Below are 19,399 nucleotides of genomic sequence, written 5' to 3'. Positions count from 1 at the left end.
ACCACCACCACCTCTACGGAAGACCAAGGAAGAGGACACCTTACCTTAAACATAGCCGCCTCAGGGGACCCCAGCTCGATGAAAGGAGGGTTGCCAGTTGCCATTTCCACCACTGTGCACCCCAGGGACCAGATGTCAGCCTGGGGGGAGCAGGGGAGGAAGGGAATGCATCGTCAAAACAATAATAATAATAATAATAATAATAATAGTAGTAGTAGAAGCAGTAATAATAATAATAATAATAATAATAATAATAATAATAATAATAATAATAATAATAATAATAAGAAGAAGAAGAAGAAGAAGAAGAAGAAGAAGAAGAAGAAGAAGAAGAAGAAGAAGAAGAAGAAGAAGAAGAAGAAGAAGAAGAAGAAGAAGAAGAAGAAGAAGAAGAAGAAGAAGAAGAAGAAGAAGAACAAGAACAAGAAGAACAAGAACAAGAAGAACAAGAAGGAGAAGAACAAGAAGAAGAAGAACAAGAACAAGAAAAGAAGAAAAAAGATGAAAGAAAAGATGGAGAAGAAGAAGAAGAAGAAGAAGAAGAAGAAGAAGAAGAAGAAGAAGAAGAAGAAGAAGAAGAAGAAGAAGAAGAAGAAGCAGCAGTAGCAGCAGAAGGTGTGAGGAGTACCCACCGGCGCTCCGTACCCCCTGGCGCCCTTGTCGATGACCTCTGGGGCCATATACTGCAGGGTGCCAGTGAAAGTCTCTGTACTGAGGCACACACCCGCCAGACGCTTGGAGGTGCCGAAGTCTGAGATCTTCACCACCCCAGTGTAAGTGTTGACTAGAACGTTATCACCTGTGGAAAGGAAGAACGGGTGGAGTTATGGGGGGTAGGGAGATGTGGAATGGAAGGTGGAGTTATTGGGAGGACAGTGGGGAGTGGAATGGAAGGTGGAGGTAAGAGGGAGGGAATGGAATGGATGGAGTTAAGGGGCAGGGGGAAGTGGAATGGAAGGTGGAGTTATTGGCAGTGGGGAGTGGAACAGAAAGTGGGGTTATTGGTAGTGGGAAGTGGAATGGAAGGTGGACTTATGAGGAGTAGGGAGGTTATTGGGGATAGGGGTGAGTGGAATGGAAGTTGTTGTTGTTGTTGTTGATGAGGTTGAGCTAATAAGGTTTTTCTTTTATGATGAGAAAACACACACACACAAAAAAAAAAATGAAAATAGGTGAGTAAATACAAGATTAAAAAACAAATACAAAATAGAAAAAAAATATGAAACCACACACACACACACACACACACACACACACACACACACACACACACCACTCACCACAACCACCACCAAACCAAGTAAGCGTAAGACAGATCAATACAAGGTGAGGAGGTCCATTCAGTCTTTGCTCCCCTCACTGCCAGGCACACACACTAATCTTATCACCTGTCAAGCTTTAGTGGATGATCTCACCACTGAGACCAGGACACAACACACCAGCTCAGCCAACACACCAGGATAACACACCACAATACCTCCCTTTGACTTTACTATCAATGGTTTAACCTCTTCAGTACTGGGACACATTTTTACCTTGATATCTGTGTAAAATTAGACCATTTTATCAACATTAAGAAGGGTTTATGGAGGTCAGAAGATTAATGGCTGCAATTTTCAGTATTGAGACACATTTTTACCTTAAGATTTGTATACAATTAGACTATGGAGGTCACAAGATTAATAGCCACAGTCTTCACTATTTCAACCCCATACATAAGTTTCTGAAGCTGTATAAATATCACCAAATAGTCACCAAAATGAATATGGAAACACATCATGGTACTGAAGGGGTTAAGCTTTACTCTATTCATTCTATAAGCGAAGACATGTTCCTCTTTACCCTAGTGAGGACGTGTCACCATAAGGTCCCAGCATGCCACAATTTGCAAGGGTCACAGCAAAGCGTTCACATTCGATATTTTCAAAAGGCCATACAGATTAATCACGTCCTTGTGTTTCCTCTGTGTTCCTTCTATTTTTGGTTGTGTTTAGGGGACTGGGACTTATGTGAGTCTATTGGGTCTGCTTCTTCTTCCTCATAATCTTGTTGGTCTTAAACAGTGAGTCTTTTGTATTAGAAAATTAATCATGGTCTTGTGTCTCCTTTGCATTCCTTCTATTTTTTGGTTGTGTTTTTGGGGGCTGGGACTTACGTGGGTCTGTTCGGTCTGTTCCTCCTTCCTCATAATTTTGTTGGTCTTAATCATCGAGTCTTTTGTATTAGAAAGTAAAATTGTTGTTGAACACTCGAACTGTAAAAATGTTCTTGAAAATCTTGGCAACTTTCCTTTAATCCTGTGAAAAGCTGGTAGGGTGAGACAAAGAAGGTGGTGGTGGTGGTGGTGGTGGTGGTGGTGGTGGTGGGTGGTGAGTGGTGGTGGGGGTCCTTGACAGCCTCCAAGATAAGATAGCACACAACAGGACACTGACACACAAATAAACATGAAATAATGCAGATAAGAACCACACACACACACACACACCGCGTAGTGTAGTGGTTAGCACGACCGACTCACAATCGAGAGGGCCGGGTTCGAGTCCCGGCGCGGCTGTTAATGTGTGGGGTGTGTTCACCTAGCAGTGAATAGGTACGGTATGTAACTGGAGGGGTTGTGGCTTCGCTGTCCCGGTGTGTGGAGTGTGTTGTGGTCTCAGTCCTACCTGAAGATCGGTCTATGAGCTCTGAGCTCGCTCCGTAATGGGGAAGGCTGGCTGGGTGACCAGCAGGCGACCGTGGTGGTGGTGAATTACACACCAAATCACAGTAAAAAAAAAAAAGCCACATATTATCTCTAAAAAAGAAAAGAAAACACTTACCCTTAATCTCTCTCTCTCTCTCTCTCTCTCTCTCTCTCTCTCTCTCTCTCTCTCTCTCTCTCTCTCTCTCTCCCTCTGTCTTGAAAATACAAACAAATAAATAGACAAATAGAATAAAAACTTACCCTTAATATCTCTATGGACAATTTTCTGATCATGCAGGTACTTGAGTCCCTCCAGGATCTGTTTGGTGTAGTAAGCGACGGTTGCCTCGTTCTCCTTCAGCGGACCCCACTTGGACCTGAGCAGCGCCGAGAGGGACCCCCCCGGCACCTGCTCCATGAAGATCTTGAAGTAGCCGTCCTCCGAAGCCGTCCCGAGGTACTGGACTATATTTCTGTGCCGCAGCTCAGAGTGAAGCCGGATCTCCTCATGTAATGGCTGTACTTCCCTGGTGGTGAGAGTGGTGATGTTTAGTGGTGATGATGGTGATGTGGTGTTTAGTGGTGATGTAGTGATGTGGTGAGTGGTGTGGTTAATTTCCTTATATAGTGGCTGCACTTCCCAGGTGGTGACATGTGGTGTTTAGTGGTGATGTAGTGATGTGGTGAGTGGTGGTGTGTGGTTAATTTCCTTGTATAGTGGCTGCACTTCCCTGGTGGTGACATGTGGTGTTTAGTGGTGATGTGGTGAGTGGTGGTGTGTGGTTAGGGGTGAGAAAAGTCAAAAGTGGTGGTGTTATGGTGAGAAAGATGGTGTGTGTGTGTGTGTGTGTGTCTTTTAGTTGTGATGTGTGAAGTGGTGGTGTTGTAGTGGTGAGAGCAGTGGTGTGTGTTGTGAGAAAAGTGGTGACGTATGTTTCTGTGTCGCAGCTCAGTGTAGCCGGATCTCCCTGGTGGTGAGAGTAGTGGTGTTTAGTGGTGATGTGGTGAGTGGTGTCAGATGACGTTTGTTTCTCTCTCTCTCTCTCTCTGTCTCTTTCTCGTACAAGGAGACAAAGGAAAGAGGAAAGCAGACAAAGATAGAAAAAAAGAAAAGAAAAAGGGAACAAGAAACAAGAAAACAAAACACACAAGACAAAACGAAAAAAAAAAAAAAAAAAAAAAAAAAAAAAGAGACAAAAACACATGAAAAACAAAAACAAAATAAATAAACAAATAAAATACATATGGAGAAGTGAGTTGAAGCACCAAGACAAGCACCAACTTACCCGATATTCTTCTCCGGCACCTCCTTGACGGCTATCCTGACCTGCGTGCTGAGGTCCCTGGCAGCATACACCACACCATACGTCCCCTTGCCCAACACTATCCTCTTCGCCGAGTCATCCATCTCATACTCATACTGTTTGGGGGAGAGAGAGAGGGGGGGGTGAGTGAATGAGAGGAGGGATGAGAAAGGGATAAGAGATGGATGAGAGGGATGGAGAGAGAGAGGTGAGTGGATGAAGAGAGGGATGGAGAAAGAGAGAGAGGTTGTGATTGGGTGAAGGGAGGGATGGGGAGAAGAGAGAAAGGGAAGAGAGGGAGGGAAGAGAGGAAGAGGGTGAGTGGATGACGAGAAGGATGGAGAGAGAGGTGAGGGGTTGGATGAGGGGACAGATGGAGGGGTAGGGGAATGGGGGGTATGTTGTCCTTGGCCATCTTTCCCCTCTTACATGAGAGAGAGAGAGAGAGAGAGAGAGAGAGAGAGAGAGAGAGAGAGAGAGAGAGAGAGAGAGAGAGAGAGAGAGAGAGAGAGAGAGAGAGAGAGAGAGAGAGAGAGAGAGAGAGAGAGAGAACAGAGAAAGACAGAGAGAACAGAGAAAGACAGAGAGAAAGAGAGAGAACAGACAGAAAACAGAAGACAAAAACAGAGAGACACAAACAAGGTGACAAGATGATCCCAGAATTGACCCCTCACCTGTATTGGACCAGATATCTCAGCCTCTAGATCCATGACAGTGCCCTTCTGGTCGGCGGTGAGCTCCTGCACCAGCCTGAAGAAGGTGAGGCGGCACTGCTCTGACGGGAAGAACATCTGGAAGTCGTCCGAATTCTCCTGCACATACAAGAACACTGCCCTCTCGTCCCTCTTGTACAGCCTGGGTGAGAGAGAGAGAGAGAGAGAGAGAGAGAGAGAGAGAGAGAGAGAGAGAGAGAGAGAGAGAGAGAGAGTTATGGTTGTTATTTTATCGTTTTATTCCTCTATATATTGAAATGTTAATGTTGTTGTTGTTTTAGTATTATTCATCTATATATTGTCTCTGTTAGCTTGTAAGAGAACATAACCCCCCCCATCCTGTATGCTACCAACACACACACACACACACACACACACACACACACACACACACACACACACAGAAATTGATAAGTACTATAATAAGACCCAGCTTGGAATATGCAGGAGTTGTGTGGACCCCTCATAAAAAGAAACATATAAGAAAATTGGAGAGACTACAAAAAATGGCTACAAGAATGGTTCCAGAATTTAAAGGGATGACATATGAGGAGAGACTAAAGGCTATGGATCTACCAACCCTGGAACAACTAGGTAAATACACAGAGAGAGAGCGCAGTACTAACGTGATGCTCTTGATGCTGGATGCGGTGAAGAGCCAGTAGTGGACCTGGCGACACGTGCCCTTCATCTGGTCAATGCAAAGGTTGTACAGCTGCAAACTCTTCTCCTCCGCGCCGAGGTTCACCGTCACGTAGCTCGGCAAGTAGTAGCTGGGCTTGTACATGCGGCTCGGCTCCAGAATCAGCAACTAGAGAGAGAGAAAGAGAGTCAGTGGAGGGACGTAACAGGATTAGCAACAAGGGGAAAGAGAATCAGCAAGAGAATGTAAAAGGATCAGCAACTAAGAAAGAGAGCGAGTCAGCAGAACTTCAAAGGATCAGCAATGAGGAAAGAGTCAGCAAAAGAACAAGATCAGCACCTAGGAGAGAGAGAGAGAGAGAGAGAGAGAGAGAGAGAGAGAATCAGTGGAGGAACTTAATAGGATGAGAAATGAGAAAAGAGAGTCAGCAAAACATAATGAGCAACTAGGAGAGGTAAAAATGTGTCCCAGTACTAAAGGAGTCAAGCCCTTCCCTTACAGTACACACAGACACACAGCAGCCTCCAGGACTCACAGGGAAGCGAATCATGTCCCCCAGCTCAGTCTTGGTGGCCTCAACAAAGTACTCGATCCAGAAGTTGAATATTTTCTCCTCCGGGCTCGCCTCGCTGTCCTCAGGCCTCTTGCGGAACCGATTAATTAGCATAATGTTCCCGATGGTCGACTTGAGGTACCTGCAAAAGAGAGGATAGTAAGATAAGGATAGTAAAGATAGATAATGGTAGAAAGACTTGAGGTACCTGCAGAAGAGAGGATAGTGAGGTAAGGAGAGTAAAGATAATGAAGGATTGAAAGATTTGAGGTATCAGCCAGGGATAGGAGAGTGAGGATAGTAAGATAGATAAGGATAGAAAGACTTGAGGTACCTGCCAGGGATAGGATAATGAGGATAGTAAGATAGATGAAGGGTAGAAAGACAAAGTACCTGCAGAAGATAGTGAGATAAGGATAGTAAGATAATGGATAGAAAGACAATATACCTGGCAGGAGAGTAAAGATAGACTGAAGGACACTTAGACAAGGATAGGATAGTGAGGTAAGGATAGTAGGATAGATGAAGGATAGAAAGACTTGAGTCAGGTACCTGGAGAAGATAGGATAGTGAGGTAAGGGGACTGGCAATCAAGTGGGCATTTTTTTTTTTTTTGTTGCCCTTGGCCAGTTTCCCCCTCTTACATGAGAGAGAGAGAGAGAGAGAGAGAGAGAGAGAGAGAGAGAGAGAGAGAGAGAGAGAGAGAGAGAGAGAGAGAGAGAGAGAGAGAGAGAGAGAGAGAGAGAGAGAGAGACCCAAAAACACCACAACAAAAATCACTCACATTCACCACCACCACCACCACCACCACTTCACCAGGCACCACTCACCAGTTAGGAGGCTTGAGTTTAAACATACACTCAGCTGCCTGCACCGCCTTCCCATAATCCTCTGCCAACACGCTGATCTCGAAGAAGGTTGCCACATCCCAGTAGTCTTGCAGGGACGAGAGGGAGCCCTTCTTGCCAATCAGGTTGTTGAGGACCATACCTGTGCCGAGAGAAAGATGTTAAAGGGTGTTGTTGGTGGTGTTGTGGGTGTGTGTTTGTTTATCATTGTGGTGTTGAAAGAAAGGTGTTGCTGGTGGTGGTGTTGCTTAGGACCATATCTGTGTTGTGAGGAAGGTATTAGTGTGTTATTGTTGTGTTTGTGTGTGTGTGTGTGTGTGTGTGTGTTTATTGTGGTGTTGAAAGAAAGGGTGTTTTGTGTTTGTGTGTTTACTGTTGTGGTGGTGGTGGTGGTGGTGGTGGTGGTGGTGAGAGGTATATTTGTGATATGGGAAAGGTGTTGGTGTGTGTTATTGTTGTTGTTGTGTTGTTGAAAGAAAGGAGTTGATATTTTCATTGTTATTTTGTGTTGCTGGACTAACATCATTGTAAGTAAACACCAGACAACACCCCCACACACACACACACACTCCATCCTGACCTATATGCTGTAGTTCGGCAGATTTGGAGAAGTCGTTGCCATCTATAACAAGCAGCGTGGCGAGGTTGATGCCAGCGTACTCATTGGGCTGCACCTCAAACCCCTTGCGGTACCAATAGATGGCATTACGAAGGCTCTCCTGATCCTCGTGCTGGGACTCCACAAACTTGTCCTGAAGGGGGAGTAGGAGGAGAGGTGAGTGAAAAGAATGGCGACTCCACAAACTTGTCCTGAAGGGGGAGGCAGAGGAGGAGGAGGAGGAGGAGGAGGAGGAGGAGGAGGAGGAGAGGTAAGTGAAAATGATGCCAACTCTACAAACTTGTCCTGAAGGGGGAGGAGGAGGAGAGATAAGTGAAGTGGGTAGGGAAAAGATTTATTTATCTATTCAGGAGGGGAAATTTGACAAGGGCAACAAAAAACAATGAAATAAAAAGGCTTACTTAGATAATGTAAGAGACGAACAAACAGAGAAGGAAAGGTAAGTCATTAAGAGATTAATTTATTTATCTATTTATTTATATATCTATTGAAACACAGCATCCCTCAAAACTCTTACTAGGCACACAGATAACCCCAGAAACACACACCACAGTCTCCAGAACTCTCATTAACACACACAGCATCCCAAAGACTGCTAGTAATTAAAATTCTCTCACCACACACACCACACTGCCCAAACTCTTATTAAACACACATAAACCCACAAACACACACCACAGTCTGCTAAACTCTCATGAACACACACACATAGCACCCAAAGATTGTTAGTAATTAAAATTCTCTCTAACACACACACACACACACCATCCCTCAAAACTCTTAATAAACACACATCACCCAACAAAACGCACACCACAGTCTCCAGAACTCTCATTTACACGCACACAGCACCCTCACACACCTCAAATGACCCCTAGTGACTAAAGTTCTCTTGCTAAACACATAATTCTAGAGGGTACCAGACACACCCACCTTATAAATGCGGCCACACAAGCACACCATATCCGGCACCTCATTCTCCTTCTTCTCAAGGGCGCGAGTGATGACTGCCAGCGCCTTCTCCCTGTCCCCCTCCATGTTGCGTCTGTAGGGATGGTTAGGTTAGGTTAGGTTAGGGTAGGGTTATGTAAGGTTGGATTGGGTTGGGTTGGGTTAGGTTAGGTTAGGTTAAGATAAAGTAAGATAAGGTTGATTTTGGTACAAGGGTGGCTGTATTAGGAAAGTATGTTGTTGTTATTATTATTTTTTGTCATAAGGGTTAGGTTAGGTTAGGTTAAAGTAGGTTTATGGTTTTGTGACTAACTATCTCATACTTCTTGTCTGTTATTGTTGGTTAGGTTAAGAAAGTATAGTTGTTATTATTTTTTTTTTGTTAATTTACAGTAAGTTGTATGAGTTAGGTTAGGTTAAATACTTTTGGCTTACTCTATCACTCTTTAAGGGAACTGGCAAAGAAGTGGGCCTTTTTATATATAGTTTTTGTTGCTCTTGGCCATCTTCCCCTCTTGCACAAAAATAAATAAATAAATAAATCAGTAAATAATCCTGGTTCTCACTAACTCCTGTCATATTTCTTGTGTGTTATGGATGGGTGAGTTAGGAAGCTGTTGTTATCTCTTTGTTTTATCACTGCAAGATGTTTGGTTTATATTAGCTCTACTGTTCTTATCACTATCTCTTATCTGTGGCGTATGGTTGTGTTAGGAAAGCGTGGTTGCATTATCTTATCTTCAGTTGATCAGGTGTGTGGTTACCTGTTGAGAGCGAAACCATAGAGGAAGCGGATGGCGGGTGTGCTGGTGTAAAGCTTGCGGTTAGGGATGGTCTTGAGGTCATCCACCAGCTGCACCATCGCGTCATAATCCTGCAATGGAGGAGCACAGTCACAAGGGTTCATCCACCTCAAAACTCTCTCAACCCTTCACTGACTTCAACCATTACATTTCTGAGGAGTGGATAACCTAACCTAACCTAACCTAATGTAATATAAGCTAAGCTTAGCTTAGCTTAGCTTAATTTAACCTAACCTAACCTAACTAAAACAAAAAAAAATTTAATTAAACCTAATAAATAAATAAACAAAAAATAAATATGTGAATGAATAATAATAATAATAATAAAAAAAAAATAAAACTAACCTAACCTAATGTAACCAAACTAATGCTAATTAAAACCAGATTAAGCTAAACCTACCTAACCTACAAAAAATAAATAAAATAAATAAATATAATAGAATAAAATAAAATAAAACAAAATAAAATAAAATAAAAGATAAAATAAAATAAAATGTAACTAAAGCTAATTAAACCAAACTTAACTAAACTTACCAACTCTACAAAAAAAAAAAATTAAATAAATAAAAATAAAATAAAATAAAATAATATAAAAAACTAAAGAAAAATATTAAATTAAACTGCTAAAAAAAAAAAAAAAAAAAAAAAAGAAAAGAAAAGAAAGAAAGAAAAAGAAAAATATTGGAAGTAACCCATCCAAACCTAACCCAACATAAGGTAACCGAGGAGCCCATACCTGAATCTCTCGCAGGGATATGAGCATGTTGAGAACCACGTCGATGGAGAGGATGTTTGGGTCGTCCAGGCGGCGGCGGAGATTGTGCAGCTGTTTCTTGAGTTCCTCCCCAGAGAACACATCGCGCGCCTTCCTCAGGTCCGCCAGAAACTTCTCCTTCATGTGTGCTCTGGAGGTGAAGGGGGGTGAGGGGTGAGGGGAGGTTTGTTGGGTAGTTAAGATTTGTGGTGTAAGTCTATCTCATTATTCTTTTTCCTTTTCTTTCTTTTCCTTCTTATTTCCTCCTTCTTTGCATTCTTTCTTCCTCCTTCTTCTCCTTTTTCCTCCTTCTCCATTCTTCCTCATCCTCCTCCTTTTTTTTCCTCCTTCTTCTCTACTTATCTTCCTTCTTCTTTTTCTTCCTCCTCCTTCTCCATTTTTCCTCTACCTTCTCCTATACTCCTCCTCCTCCTTTTCTCTTCCTTCTTCTCCTTCTCTTCCTTTTTTCCTCCTTCTCCTCCTCTTCCTCCTGCTTCTTCTCTTAAATTAACAAATAAATAAACAAATAAATAAAAAGAAAAAAAGAAAACTCCTGCTCTCTCTCTCTCTCTCTCTCCCTCACTTGGACTGCAGCTCCACGTCCTGCAGGTGTCGGCGCAGCTTGGTGGAGAGCAGCACCCTGGACTCAGAAGGCATGGTGTCCTCAGCGCCGATGCGAGTGCTGGGGTCGGTCAGCACACACTGGCCGCCCTCCAGCACACGGTACGAGATGAACATGTAGTTGCTGCATGAAAACTGACAAAACAAAGCCACGGGTTAAAAGTGTGGAAAGGAAGACTTGTGATGAAAAGTATAGATAGATGGAAAGAAAGACAGAAAAAGAGAAAGAGAAAAAGAGAGAGAGAGAGAGAGTGAGAGAGAGATGAATTAACCCCTTAAGTACTGGGACACATTTTTACCTTGAGATTTGTGTATGATTAGGCCATTTTATTGACATTAGGAAGGGTCTATGGAGGTCAAAAGATTAATGGCCACAGTCTTCAGTACTGGGACACATTTTTACCTTGAGATTTGTGTATGATTAGACCATTTTATTGACATTAAGAAGGGTCTATGAGGTCAGAAGATTAATGGCCACAGTCTTCTCTATTTTAATTCCCGCATGAGCTTCTGAAGCTGTAGAACGTCACCAAATTGCAAGCAGAATGAATATAGAGATGCATTATGGTACTGGAGGGGTTAATAGTGAAGGAAAGGAAATATAAATCACATGGAAATTTTGTTAGTCTTTTGCATCTCAGAATATTACGACCACCACCAATAATAAGATAAAATGAATAAGATAAGAAGATAAGGCCAAAATTAATGTTACACCACCACTAGCACCACCACCATCACCAGTAACATTACCAACATCACCAATAACATAAAGAAAAACTGAATAAGATAAGAAAATAAAACCAAAATTAATCTTAAACCACCACTACCACAACCACCATCACCACCACCCCCCATCATCATCATCACCACCACCACCACCACCACCACTACCAACCTTACCTTGACCACCACCACATTAACTAATCTTACACTACCACCATCACCACCATCACTACCACCACCACCACCTTAACTAATCTTACACTACCATCACCCACTACAACCACCACCACCACTACCACGACCACCACCACCTTAATTAATCTAACACCACCACCACCACCACCACCCTTACCTTGAGCGGCACAGTGACCTCGGAATCATTATCATTGTAGAGGAGAATGTTCTGCTTCATGTCGAAACTCTCCCGCACTCCCAGGTGGTAGAAGAGTGCGTGCTGCTGCAGACTGACTGACATGTCCACAATGGCCACATCCGCATTGTAAAACTGGTCCAGCACATTGGTCTCCCCGAAATCCAACTTCTCAAACTGCAGGAGAGAGAGAGAGAGAGAGAGAGAGTTTATTTAAAGGTTCAAGGTTAGGTTAAGGATTTTCAGAGGGAGTTTTTAGGGTTATATGATTCTCTAACTGTGGAAAGAGAAAGAGAGAGGGAGAGAAGGATAGTTTATTTAAGGGTTTATGGTTAGGTTAGGAATTTTTAAAGTGAGTAAGGGATTTTCTAGGGTTAAATAGTGAGATGACTTCTACACTGGACAGAGAGAGAGAGAGAGAGAGAGAGAGAGAGAGAGAGAGAGAGAGAGAGAGAGAGAGAGAGAGAGAGAGAGAGAGAGAGAGAGAGAGTTTAATTAAGAATTCAGGGTGAGGTTTGGGAATTTTAAAGGAAGTTTGTAAGGTTATTTCATTCTCAAACTGGCCAGAGAGAGAGAGAGAGAGAGAGAGAGAGAGAGAGAGAGAGAGAGAGAGAGAGAGAGAGAGAGAGAGAGAGAGAGAGAGAGAGAGAGAGAGAGTTAATAAATGAAGCAAAAGAAGTTTCCAAGATTACTTAATGAGACAAAAGGGAGTTTCTAAGACTACTAAATCAAATAATAAAAAGGATAAAAGTGAATGTCTGGATTTCATAAAGAAAATAAAGCAAGTTTTTAAGGTTTTATGAAAGAAATAAAGATAGATTTTTGAGAGTTAATTTGTTCTATATTGTAAAGATTAACTGTACCAAAGCATCCATAAATAATCAGTCTGTCTCTCTCTCTCTCTCTCTCTCTCTCTCTCTCTCTCTCTTTCTCTCGGCCATACTAAAAATGCCTTGCTCTCTCACTAAGACAATTTTCCAAGGCCACAGAGAACAAGTAGCTGAGTTTTCAAGACAGTTTTCCCTTATGATAAACTAGAAACCTTGCCAATCCTTCACCACAGCCTTAAAAACACCCTAACAACACCAGTATCTTAAACTAGAGCCTTTGGAAAACAGTTATGGTGAGAAAGTAAAGCATTTCAGAATACTGGCCTCTCTCTCTCTCTCTTTCTCTCTCTCTCTCGCAAGTGAATCTAGAAACCCATTACATTTTTTTAGAGAAGTTTTTAGTTTTTTTCATCTTTTCACTCATTAGCGACATAATTAAACTATCTCTCTCTCTCTCTCTCTCACTCGGGAGGGCCCATAGCGGTCACCCTACATAGATAAGAGCAGCAGGCGCCACCACTGGACAGGATGTGACTCACCTTTCTTGTGACTCGCAGAACCTGACTCACGCATACGCACGTCACCAGAGAGAGAGAGAGAGAGAGAGAGAGAGAGAGAGAGAGAGAGAGAGAGAGAGAGAGAGAGAGAGAGAGAGAGAATGTATACAAATTTAAAGACATCATCAGCTATTACTACCTCTCTCTCTCTCTCTCTCTCTCTATCTCTTACACACACACACACACACACACACACACACACACACACACACACCTACAGCCTCTCTTGATGTCAACACACACACATACACAGAAATACTCATCTCCTGTCTCTGTCTCTCTCTCTCTCTCATTTGACGTATTTCAACTCAACCACACAGCTTCTGACGTCAGCCTCCTCCTCCTCCTCCTCCTCCTCTTGTCTGTCTGTCTGTATGAGTGTATGACTGTTCTTGATGTTGTTGTTGTTTTTATTTTCTGTAGTTACCTGTTTTTTTTTTCATTGTTTTATTAATTGTTTTTATTATTATTATTGTTGTTTGCTTGTTTAATAAATGAGTTAGTCTGTTTTTTTATTCTTGTTGTTGTTGTTGTTGTTGTTGTTGTTGTTTTGTTGTTGTTTTGTGTGTCTGTCCTAGTTTCTTATTCTTGTTTTAATGAGAATCTGTTTTATTGTTCTTGTTGTTGTTGTTGTTGTTGATGTTGTTGTTGTTGTTGTTGTTGTTGTTGATGTTATTGTTGTTTTGTTTACATATCTGTTCTATTTTTCTATTCATTTGTTTGCATGTGTATCTGTTGATTATTCGTATTATTATCATTGTTGTTGTATATGTTGTTGTTGTCGTCATTGTTCTCTTCAACCTCACAAAACAGATCAATGAAAGAGACACACTTGGGAACACACACTCACGGGGAAACAAGTGTCTGGAGTTTGAGAGCCGGTGCTGAGTAATGCTCCTCGGTAACACAAAAATAACTAAAAGGAAACAACAGAAGGAAGACAAAACTAGACGTAAGGGGAAACAACAGCGGGAAACAACAGAAACGATTCTCAAAACCTTCCGAGAGATATAGGAAAAAAAAAAATAAATAAATAAAATAATAATAATAATAAAAGGAAAAAAAATAAATAAATAAAATAAGATAAAATATAAACATACTATCAATAAAGGATGTGATGAAACGCACACATGCACACGTACACACACAGAACATACACACACAGACACGTACACTCACACTGTTACTGGAAACAACCCACATACATCCCCTATCAAACACACAAACACACACGGGGAGAGTAAGCAGAAATAGCAGTAACAAGAACCATTAGCATCACCATTACACCATTACCAAGAACAGTGATGAACAGACACATTCACTACACAGAAAGAGAGACAGAGAGAGAGAGAGAGAAATAAATAAAGTAGGTACATAAATGAAGAGATAAAAATGGAAAAGAATGGAAAAAACAATTAAAAAGGAGTAAGGAAGAGTTTGTAAGTGGCAAAGTAACACTGACAGAGATAGAAACATAGAAAGAGAGAGAAAAAAAAAAACAAAGTAAATGGAAACAGTGATAAAAATGAAAAAGAGGAAAAAAAATCAATTAAAAAGGAGTAACAGAGGGTTTTAAATGGCCACAGTAACATTGGCAAACAAAGAAACACTGAGAGAGAAAAAAAATAAAAAAAAAAAAAAAACATAATAAAAAAGGAGAAAAAAAAAAATAATTGAAATAGAGTAACAGAGGGGTTTTAAATGCCAGAGTAACATTGACAACAAAAGCTTAAGGCAGGAAACTTATTAGTGTTGGCAAGATTGAGCTAAGCTGTTACTTAGTGAAATATTGACACTGTTATGCTAATCTGCCCTTCACTTTGTCAGCTCCTTATCAGTGGAGGATGTCATTGTGTTACTTGTTAAAACTCATGTCAAATTAGGAACATTTTTCTTATACTGAGACAGAGACAGAGACAGAGAGAGAGGGAGAGAGAGAGAGAGTATAGACATTTCAGAGGTGAACCAAATGACAGTGGAAGAATTAGAAGGATTAAAAAGCAATAAAATAAATAAATAAAATAAATAACAACTCAAAATTTGTGCTCATTTGAAAGGCTGAGAAACAAAACTAAAGAGGAAAAATATGTCACACACCACCACCACCAGCAACACCACCACCATTACTATCCTCACCACCACCACAAACACACACAATCACTACCACCACCACCATTACCAGACACACACACACACACACACACACACACACACACACACACACACCACCACCACCACCACCACCACCACCACACACACACAGATCACTCACCACCAATACCACACACACACATAACACAGCCACCACCACACACACACACACACACACACACACACACACACACACACACACACACACACACACACACACACACACACACACACACACACACACACACACACACACACACACACACACACACACCACAGCCACCAGCACTAACCTGAATATGGTAGCAGTTGGCATTGACCGCAGCACAGCTGTTCCTGACTTCATCCCACGCCCGCCTCCTGTGGTGGAGATGCTCAGTGAAGATGAGATCCACCACACACACCACATCCATGCGTGCGCGGAGACCAGCCTGGATGACAGAGTGGCCGGAATGGTCACTCTTGCTGCCCAGGCTGTCTGTCATTGTGTAGGTCTGTCCGGCGGATGAGAGGCGGATCAGAAAATATGCTAGAAATGTCAAAACTTAAAATAGACAAAACATTACTCATATTTTGTATGTTTGTCAATATACTAACTAATTAATAACTGTGAGAGGTGGGTGACTAATTGTGAAAGGTGGATGACTAATTGTGAGAGGTGGGTGAGAGGTGAGTGACTAACAGTGAAAGGTGGGTGAGAGGTAAGTGACTAACTGTGAGAGGTGGGTGAGAAGTGGGTAACTAACTGTGAGAGGTGGGTGACATGCTGGGTGGAGAGTGAAGAGAGGTGAGGTGGAGAGTAGAGAGGCTGGGTAAGAGGTGGAGGAGAGAGGAAAAGTGGATGAGAAAATGGATGAGAGGAGAGGAAAGAGAGGAAGGGTGGATGAGAGGAGAGAGGATGGGTAAGAGGTGGATGACAAACTGGATGACTGACGGACTGGTGGATAAGTTGAGAGGCGGAGGAGAGGCGGAGGTGAAGCTGGGATAAGAGAACAGATGGAAAAGTGGATAAGGAGTGGATGACAGGCTGATGACAAGGTGGATGACAGTCTGGATGGAGAAGTGGATGTAAAAATTAGAATGTGGATGCTTTTTTAGTTAGTGTGTGAGAATGACAGGTGGATCAATGGATGACAGAGAGGATGAGAGGGTGGATGACAGGCTGGGTGGAAGATGTGGATGTTTTTTTTAGTTACTGTGTGAAGGATTGATGGATTGACTGGATGGATGAAAACAAAACAAACCTAAAAATGCACAACAAAACCTATCACTTTTTCACTCTTCACTCTCTCTCTCTCACTCTCTACTCACCACCTCCATAGCTGTGAGGTGACTGCCACTCTCTCTCACTCACTGTCACTCTCTCTCTCACTCACTCACTCATTCACTCACTGCCACCAAACACCAAAATGACATCACCAATACTCTCACTCACTCACTCACTCACTCACTCACTAAAAATAAACAAACAAATAAATAGGAGATAAAGTGACAGGTGAATGTTTGTGCTAATTAACACAGGTGAGAAGAAAAGGTGAGAGAAATTTACTACTAGGCATCATATCAAGGTGTGAAGTGACCAACATACATACATACACACACACACACACACACACACATGTACGTTTCCTGTGAATTGTCTCTCTCTCTCTCTCTCTCTCTCTATAAAACTTTTCATTAGTGTTATCTCTCTCTCTCTCTCTCTCTCTCTCTCTCTCTCTCTCTCTCTCTCTCTCATTTTTACACAACTTCTAAAAATTAAGTTTAAGACAATACAGAAATTTATTTTTATTTATTTATTTATTTTTTTTTTTTGTTGTTTATTTGTGAATTCTATGTTTCCTTTTTGTTGCTCTCTCTCTCTCTCTCTCTCTCTCTCTCTCTCTCTCTCTCTCTCTCTCTCTCTCTCTCTCTCTCTCTGTTTTTTTTTATTTTTTATTCATTTTTTGCTTAATTGTGAATTATTTCTCTCTTTCTCTGTTCTTTTATTTATTTATTTATTATTTATTCATTTTTAGTTTAATTGTGAACTCTCTCTCTCTCTCTCTCTCTCATTTTAAGGGTTTGGAGAAGGGAAAGAGTTAAAGAGAATTTTAAGACAGGATATTTACACATGAATACTCTCTCTCTCTCTCTCTCTCTCTCTATCAACACCTCAATAAAACAGAAATTAAAATAAATATGAAAAAAAGACCAATGAGAGAGAGAGAGAGAGAGAGAGAGAGAGAGAGAGAGAGAGAGAGAGAGAGAGAGAGAGAGAGAGAGAAGGAAGAGTGAGAGGCAAATAAAGGAAAGAAATACAAGAAAAAAGTAAATAATTAGGAATACATAATAAAACAAGAGGAAAAGGGAAGAGGAGAAGAGATAAGGATGATAAAGAGGAGGAAGAGAGGGTAAGGGGAGGAGAAGGAAGGAATGAATGAGGAAGAGGAGAGATAAATAAAGCAGGAAATGGAAAGAGAGAGAAGAGAGAATAAGAAGGAATAGATAAGGAAGAAAGACAAAAAGAAGAAGAGAGAAGAGATATGGACGAAAAATTGAAGAAGAGAGGGTTTAAGGAGAAGGAAAGAGGAAGAGGAGAGATAAATAAAGCAGGAAACAGGGAAAGAAGGAAGAAAATAGGAAAATAATAAGAAACAGACACGAAAGAAAGACAAAAGAACGAAAGGAGAGAGAGAAGAGGTCAGCACGAAAGATTGGACAAGAGAGGTAGGTAATGGAGGGAAGGATGGAGGAGGGAGAGGGACGGAGGGAGGGAGGGGGGGATAAATAACCTTGTAACATCCATACAACATCTACCACACCACCACCACACCACACAACACCCACACCACACCAGAACAACCTCACAACCACACTGAGGGACGAAAACACGCAAAACACAAGCGGTAAAACTCAAAAATAGACGAAAAATTTATACGAATCTTCACCACCTCCTCTTCTCCTTGTTAATTTCTCGGTATACACAGGAACATGTACACTTCCTAGCCCTTCTATGAGTGAATTATGCGTTCATGTATACGTGGAATGGCTAAGATGGGCACTCACCCTCTCATCTCCGCGGTAAAATGGAATCCAGTATGTCAGGTGCTAATGTAGAGGCAGAAAGCGGCCATACTGACCCCCCCAAGTCCCTCATTCGCCAAAACACCCTTAATTTCTCTATTTTCCATCCTCCCCAGGCTCTCTTACCCTATATTAGTGTGTTTATTAGCGAGTTTCATCCTGGTGGGCTTACTTCCGTGGTGTATCAGCGGGTTTTGTGGTTAATTTGCTTTGTGGGAAGGTGTTTTGGTAATAGAGACTGGATGTCAACATTATGGTTTGCAGGAGGGACTGTGGTAGTTTCTGGCCTGGTGGTGTTCCTGGCCACATATTTTTGAAAGGTTCTGTTCTCCCACAGTGGATAATTAAAAAAGGCCATGGAGATTATAAGTTGGGTTCTAAAGAGTGATTCATCTGTCGGTAATGTATAAATGTTGTTAATTTGTTACTAGAACACTAAAAAGAAAAAAAAAAATCATTAAAAAGCGTATAACTTCAAAGAGCAACTGTTATGAGAGACAGGCGATATTAACTAAGGCTCGTAATCAGAAACTCATTGCATTGGTAATACACAAAGAGAACTGTATAAGAATATGGCCCGAAAAACTGTCTTCCAGCAATCTAACACCTAAATGGACCCGTTTCATATATTTTTTTGTGTGTTTGGCCAGCTTTTCCCTCTTACTTAAAAAAAAAAGAAAAAAAAAAGAAATCTCTAACAGTATTCCACCAAGACTTAAACACAACGAGAGTAATCACAGACCTACCTGTAACTGCTTCCACGCCATCGTTTAGTGATTCTAGTAGCAGGTAGTGGTAATAGTAATGGTGGTCAGAATCTCGCAAAATGATGATGACGAATAAATCCACGCATGATTTTTCAGGTAACTAACACCATTTTTAGCCTAATCGCCGATATCCTGAAGGTTGCACTGCGTTATAGTAGCATGGTGTGTGCGTGTGTGTCGTACTGCGCTGGTGGTGGTGGTGGTGGTGGTAGTGGTCGTTATCTGTTTTATCTTCATGTTTAACGAGTAGTTTAAGAGCTTTAGAAAATATTGATATAAAACCGGGAATTATTAGGAAATTTATTCTTGAACTAGACGATAGGAAAGCCAGTGGTCCTGATGAGCTACATGCCAGAGTACTTAGGGAGGGTGTAGACAGTATTTCTGAAGCACTTAAGTTAATCTTTGAAAGATCACTTAGGTTTGCTGAGATACCTCAGGAC

The 19,399-nt window shown here is 41.6% G+C and overlaps 1 protein-coding gene across 4 annotated transcripts in view; it reads right to left on the bottom strand.

Moving 5' to 3' along the window:
* Positions 1–19,127, bottom strand: part of LOC123502841 (mitogen-activated protein kinase kinase kinase 15-like) — a 34,910-nt gene extending 15,783 nt beyond the window's left edge. For 2 of the 4 annotated variants that reach the window (XM_045252111.1, XM_045252114.1), the window contains exons 1-16: positions 18,936–19,127; positions 15,417–15,617; positions 11,568–11,762; positions 10,455–10,627; positions 9,854–10,022; positions 9,079–9,188; positions 8,297–8,408; positions 7,325–7,496; positions 6,727–6,886; positions 5,879–6,038; positions 5,327–5,511; positions 4,662–4,842; positions 3,970–4,103; positions 2,945–3,210; positions 633–799; positions 45–140 (exon numbers count right to left, since the gene is read on the bottom strand). In XM_045252111.1, the coding sequence (XP_045108046.1) occupies positions 45–140; positions 633–799; positions 2,945–3,210; positions 3,970–4,103; positions 4,662–4,842; positions 5,327–5,511; positions 5,879–6,038; positions 6,727–6,886; positions 7,325–7,496; positions 8,297–8,408; positions 9,079–9,188; positions 9,854–10,022; positions 10,455–10,627; positions 11,568–11,762; positions 15,417–15,617; positions 18,936–18,956 (2,502 nt within the window). In that variant the 5' untranslated portion in view covers positions 18,957–19,127. Of the gene's footprint in view, positions 1–44; positions 141–632; positions 800–2,944; positions 3,211–3,969; positions 4,104–4,661; positions 4,843–5,326; positions 5,512–5,878; positions 6,039–6,726; positions 6,887–7,324; positions 7,497–8,296; positions 8,409–9,078; positions 9,189–9,853; positions 10,023–10,454; positions 10,628–11,567; positions 11,763–15,416; positions 15,618–18,171; positions 18,279–18,315; positions 18,339–18,935 lie in introns of those variants that run through there. The other 2 variants (XM_045252113.1, XM_045252112.1) reach the window with 2 other exon arrangements.
* Positions 19,128–19,399: the final 272 nt, after the last annotated feature.

This window comes from Portunus trituberculatus, chromosome 12 (assembly GCF_017591435.1).
Source record: "Portunus trituberculatus isolate SZX2019 chromosome 12, ASM1759143v1, whole genome shotgun sequence".
Lineage (NCBI taxonomy): Eukaryota > Metazoa > Arthropoda > Malacostraca > Decapoda > Portunidae > Portunus > Portunus trituberculatus.
This window is presented reverse-complemented; position numbering and strand designations above follow the sequence as displayed.